Source organism: Nyctereutes procyonoides, unplaced genomic scaffold (assembly GCF_905146905.1).
Source record: "Nyctereutes procyonoides isolate TBG_1078 unplaced genomic scaffold, NYPRO_anot_genome, whole genome shotgun sequence".
Lineage (NCBI taxonomy): Eukaryota > Metazoa > Chordata > Mammalia > Carnivora > Canidae > Nyctereutes > Nyctereutes procyonoides.
In genome coordinates this window covers 42,657,661-42,663,660 of record NW_026575052.1, presented here as the reverse complement: position 1 = coordinate 42,663,660, position 6,000 = coordinate 42,657,661, and the positions used below count along the sequence as shown (strand labels likewise).

General features: G+C 37.0%; 1 protein-coding gene across 6 annotated transcripts in view; it reads right to left on the bottom strand.

Annotated features, from left to right (window-relative positions):
* Positions 1–4,849: 4,849 nt before the first annotated feature.
* SLC38A9 (solute carrier family 38 member 9) overlaps positions 4,850–6,000 on the bottom strand; it is an 88,157-nt gene continuing 87,006 nt past the window's right edge. For all 6 annotated transcript variants that reach the window (XM_055331647.1, XM_055331653.1, XM_055331648.1 and 3 more), the window contains one exon: positions 4,850–5,640. In XM_055331647.1, coding sequence (XP_055187622.1) covers positions 5,475–5,640 — 166 coding nt within the window. In that variant the 3' untranslated portion in view covers positions 4,850–5,474. The remainder of the gene's footprint in view (positions 5,641–6,000) is intronic.

The following is a 6,000-nucleotide window of genomic DNA, read 5'->3' as shown; positions in this document are numbered from 1 at the left end:
GCAAAGGATGCTAAACTGTCAGGGTCACATCCAGTTTGTTCACTACTCTATACTCTGTGCTTAGCACAGGGTTTGACATTCAGTAAATTTTTAAACATTTACTGAGGGCCTAATCCTGACTCTGACCAAACTAGTTCGTTTTATTTATTTTGTGGGGGTGGATTGACAGAAAAAATTTTTAGAAAATAATAATTTGTTTTCCATTAAAGTCGAATCTCTCTCATTAACTTAATAATATATTGTATCTTCTATGACCAAATAAAATTGAATCACTTGGGATCAAGTGAGGGCCAAAGGAGGAAAAATCCAGAGAGTATGCTATTTCCAGTTCAAATCCCAATCCTAATCCTTACTTTTATGGCCCAAAATGAATACGCATCCGGGGAAGTTTTTAATCTTTTAAAAAGACAGCCTTATTTTCTCTTTGCAGAAGAGTAGGGAAGTATACATAAATGATATTGAGGAAAAAAATAAACTTTACTTAGGGAAGGCAGAAAATTGGAGCTCTTTATTGCCCTTAAGTGGCTCTGGAAGATTAAGACACCTAGCTCTTTGCCAGAAGTTGAAGTACACTTACCTCAAGTGCCACATTCATTTTGTATTATTTTTGCAGGGAGCGATCACAACAGTTTATTGTCCGAAAGGGGTGATCATTTTAGATTTTAGTTAACATAACCTAGTACATACCTTTCTCCAAAACAGAACACTAAGGGAGGTCTCCTTGCTGCCAAAGGTGACAGAAGCGGCACTCAGTGACTTGATGTGACATGCACTAAATCGTTAGAGAAGCTTGACCCTGTGGAAATATGTAACAGCTTCTCTTTGGCCTGACGTCAGTGCTACTGGCAATAATAGCATTTCCTGGTAAAGTTCAATTAAATAAAATCCCGGAGTTGTTTTTCTTCAAAATAATTTTGACTTAATTTCTTCTTTTATATAAAAAGACAACAAATTACATTTCAGAGAATGCTGTTTAGGTTATGAGGTTCCCGTCAGGGCTGTTTTGCAATACGTGTTTACATAATCTGAAGTGAAGTGGGCAGTCAGCTGTGAAACGGGCCAGCCAGACCGCCTTGTGCGCATTTCACTTTGGATCACAAACTAATGTAACATTCTATTGTTTAAGTGTCAACTAGATTTAGGTTTTGTTTGGGACATTCAAATTGGGATAAGAAAACAAACTGCCACCACCAAATTCTAAAAAGCAATAAGGTCAGTGCTTTGTAAAGAAAACACGCAGCACCAATACTTTTTGCTTTTATCAATGAACTCAAACATTTGACATTTTGACTCCTGATAGTTAAGTAAGTCAAGTCTTTGGAGAGAAAATTTTATGGAATCCATTTGCATTGCCCAATATGTTACTACTTATTTCCCCTATTAAGCAACTGTGCTTTGCTGTCCAAGATTCGGAGAAGTGAATAATGTACTTTTAAAAATGCAAAGAGAACAATAAATAGTATACTGAAGCAGTTAAATACTTCTCACAAAATTTCTTAGAAAAATATATTATTTATAATGATATAATACTTAGAATAGTAATTTATAATTGCCAAAATAAAAGCCATTATACTTTACATGATCTCATATGATGGTGAATGTATCAAATATCCAAAATTTTGGAGTTATTAGGAGTCTGAAAATGGGTCCTTGCTGCTTTACCCCACTTTTTTTTTTTTTTTTTGCCAGTTCTCTTGAAGATCCCAACTGGAAGGGGTTTTATTTTTTCCAATGGTCCCTTGTATTATAGTTAACTACATACCTAGTTCTTTACTAAAGTTCTTTTAGAATATGAATGAAATCTCACATACCTTGGACTCCTCTAAAGCACTGAATGTAGTAGTTTATTTATGGAAACGAATGTCAAAAGAGATTGCAAAATGTGAGTAAAGTGAGTTTTTCCTTTTAATACAGTCCCTTTTTGTGGGTAAATTCATTCTTTACTGTAATAATTTTTTTGGGTGTGATGGGGAAACTGATTTTGGATGATTATCTGCAGGTATCAAATGTCTGAGGGCATTTCTTTGATCTTTTTGGTCCAATATGAGCATAATCTATTTTCATCGAAACTTTCTAGGGAAAACTCTAAATAAGCCATTTTAAATTTTATAATGTCCTCAGTTGTGTGTTAAATCAGCAAAATTCAAAGACACTAAGGTTAGCTACATACATCAGAGTGGTAAAGTAAAATAAGTAAAACAAATTTAATTAGAAAATTCGAAAAGGCAAAAGTAGAGAAAGTTTAAAATTATAATGTGATCCAAATGAATTCATATCTCATCATTCCAATGTATGAGCCAGGACATACACACTCACATAGACAGCATCTGGCCAAGCTAAATGAGCCAAAGGCATCAGTTTCATGAAAAGAAACTTAAAGCAAAATCATTCAGTATAAGCCTAATGTAGGATTTTGGAAGTTCTAAATTATTTAAGTCTTTTATTTTTTTAAAGATTTTATTTATATTTTTATGAGAGACACACACAGAGAGAGGCAGAGACACAGGCAGAGGGAAAAGCAGGCTCCATGCAGGAAGCCTGATGCGGCACCCGATCCCGGAACTCCAGGATCACGCCCTGAGCTGAAGGCAGGCCCCAAACCACTAAGCCACCCAGGGATGCCCTTATTAAGTCTTTTAAAGAAAAAAACAAATATCCACATTCCTTCTTAGTTCAGTAAATAATGCACTGTCATATTCATTTTGATTATTACATGGACAAAGATATACCAAGTTATTTTTCCATGTGTTAAAACTTTCAAGTATATTTCTGAAAAGAGGAAATAAATGAAAATTCTGTTTCTGAAGTTTTCAGAGAGAGGGGACTAGGGATAAATAGGGACTAAACGTTAGTCTTAAGGAGTTAGGTAACTTTTGATTCCTATGTCTCTGAGTAAGACTGAAGTCACAAAGGTGCAGGAGCTCCCAAGCATAGAGACATTTCCTCCGTGTATACTCTAAGAGGTTATCATAGGGATACAGACACTTATTGCAGAATCTTCTAATCAGGGACACCTGGGTGGCTGGCTCAGTGGTTGAGCATCTACCTCTGGCTCAGGGCATGATCCTGGGGTGCTGGAATCGAATCCTCCATCAGGCTCCTCGCAGGGAGCCTGCTTCTCCCTCTGCTTGTGTCTCTGTCTTTCTCTCTCTCTGTGTCTTTCATGAATCAATAAAATCTTAAAAAAAAAAACCAAAAACTTTTGAGCCTGGCTCCATTTACTGCATATTAATGGTTGTGAAGATGAAATAACATAATGTCTGAGGTTGGCTTTAAAATATTACAGTGGAAAAGAAAAAAAAGAACGGATGAAGCAAATACAGCTTAAGATTTATAATTACTGGGATCCCTGGGTGGCGCAGCGGTTTGGCGCCTGCCTTTGGCCCAGGGCACGATCCTGGAGACCCGGGATCGAATCCCACATCGGGCTCCCGGTGCATGGAGCCTGCTTCTCCCTCTGCCTATGTCTCTGCCTCTCTCTCTTTCTCTCTCTGTGACTATCATAAATAAATAAAAATTAAAAAAAAAAAGATTTATAATTACTAAATATAAGGAATGGGGATGTGGGAGGGTTATCCTATTATTTTCTCTACTTTTGAGTATGCTTGAGAATTTTCATGAAACTTTTACAAAAAGAACTTTAAGAAATACCATGATTTTTCCATACACCTGTCTATGGAATAGACAGAAGTTTTTACTCAAAGAAATTATGGGTGGTCTGAAATTTTGGGCTCTTTACCAGGCTTTAGAAAAGACCATTTCACCTTTCTTTTCTTTTTTAAAAAAGATTTTATTTGAGAGAGAGATAGAGAGAGTGAGAGAGACAGACAGAGGAGGGGGGAGAAGGAGAAGCAGGCTCCCAGCTCAGCGGGAGGACGTGGGGCTCCATCCCAGGACCCTGGGATCATGACCTGAGCCGAAGGCAGATGCTTAACTGATTGAGTCACCTAGGTGCCCCTCACCGGTCTTTCAAAAACCATTTTGCCTGTCCTTCTCAGAAATAGAAAGTAACATAAATAAATCTACACACTACCCTAGAATGTGGAATGTGTATTAACAAAATATACTTTTAAAAAAAGATTTTATTTATTTATTCATGAAAGGCACAGAGAGATAGAGAGGCAGAGACATAGACAGAGGGAGAAGCAGGCTCCATGCAGGAAGCCCAATGTAGGACTTGATCCGTGGACTCCAGGATCACACCCTGAGCCCAAGGCAGACACTTAACCGCTGAGCCACTCAGGTGTCCCACAAAATATACTTTTTAACGTTAGCCTAAAATCAGAGAAATCTAACTTTTCAAGCTGAACATGAAGTCGGAAGACATGGGTTTGAATTTGGGTTTAGATTTTAGTTTGAATGAAAAAGAGGAGAGTTAATTTCAAGAATCCAGATTCCCTAATCCTTTTCTCAGATCCAAAGAGATTTTTCTTATGGGATTTAATCTCTACCCTGTCAGTTAACAAGTAAGGCAGTGGGGGTGGTGGTGGTGGGGGTCCCCTTCTTGCAAGTCTTACCTCAAAAAGGATTAGTCCTTTCCTGTGGTAAAGAAACATTTCAACCCCTTACAATATACTGGGCAGGAGGCCTCACTCTTCTGGCCCCTTCTCCATTTCCCTTTTCCCTTGTAAGGATTCATGTACCTGAGACAGTTACTTGCTTCCTAAATGCTTCCCCACTGGTACTGTCATGACATCCTGTGCAATGTTAAAGGATTCAAATAGCAAAAGAGCCCTTTTGGGTGTATGGAGACAATCATATTGGTTCCTATGCAAAATCTGGCTGGGGGTGCTAGCATTTTGACCTAAATTACTAGTACTAGATTAGAAAAAAGAAGTCAGAGGCAACAAACTCTCCTAGTTTGTTTATTTTGTCTAAGTTTCATGACCAAAGAGCCCCCCTACTGACATTCTTTCTTTCTCTTTTAAATAGAGATAAAGGATGCAGTTAAGAGTTCACTCTATTAACACTGATGCCATGGAGAATTCTTTTTACAAATGAGGTATTTGGTTTACTGTCCCAAACAATACATGTTTGGATAAACTGCAGAAATGGTCTAGCAAGCAATAAAATGAAAGTGAATACACTGAAACATAAGACAGAAATAGCATCTGGCAATAGTTGCTGTGATACCCTGAGAATCCTTACTGTAGTCAAAATAAACCTACCCACCTTATATCCATAAAAAGCAAAACCCAGCATTTTTTCGAAGGGCATACACTTCTACTCAGAAAAGACAGTGAGAATGAAGGGGTGGTAAATTTGAAAAGAGACAAAGGTCATTCTTCTTGCTCCTTTCTCCACTCTAATCCAAATTACTTATTCATGGACTACTATTCCCCGACCCCCCTTTTAAAATGATTTTAGGAAGACATTTAGAATTACAGCAACAATAGCATTTACAAGTGAATTTATGTGGAGCTGTTCTCAAAGTTCAAAATGCCATGAAAGATATTGAGAAGACCTTGAGTATTTCACATAAAAAACTGAACAATCAGGTTAGCCAGGCCCAAAATGATGATGAAAATGTGAAAGATTAATTTTGGCCATGTTAGACGGTCTTCTTGGTGGAGGGATATTATATAGATGAGAGATGGATATATGAATACAAAGGCCAGGCCGCATGCTGCTCCCGAATACCTGCAAAATAAAAACTTTTTGGGTTAATATTAACCTTGCATTTTGCTTTATCTGATTTACAGTTAAGGTTTATATAGTATAATTTAAACCCTCTTCAGTCTGATATTGCAACAAAGTTATTTTTTATTCAACTGTTGCTGACATAAAGCATTTGAGTTGAAAACATTTTACTTCCTAAGTTAATATAAAATATTATTTCCTGTTCATCTTTATAGCATCTGCTTGACAGAGTTTTTTATTCATCTCTCCAATTTCCATAGTTCTTCTTTGTCTCCATGTTTGTGGCTATTTCCTCAGAAACATATGGAGATATAGGCTTCCTATCTTTGATCTTTTATAAACTAATTATGCATTGAGTTT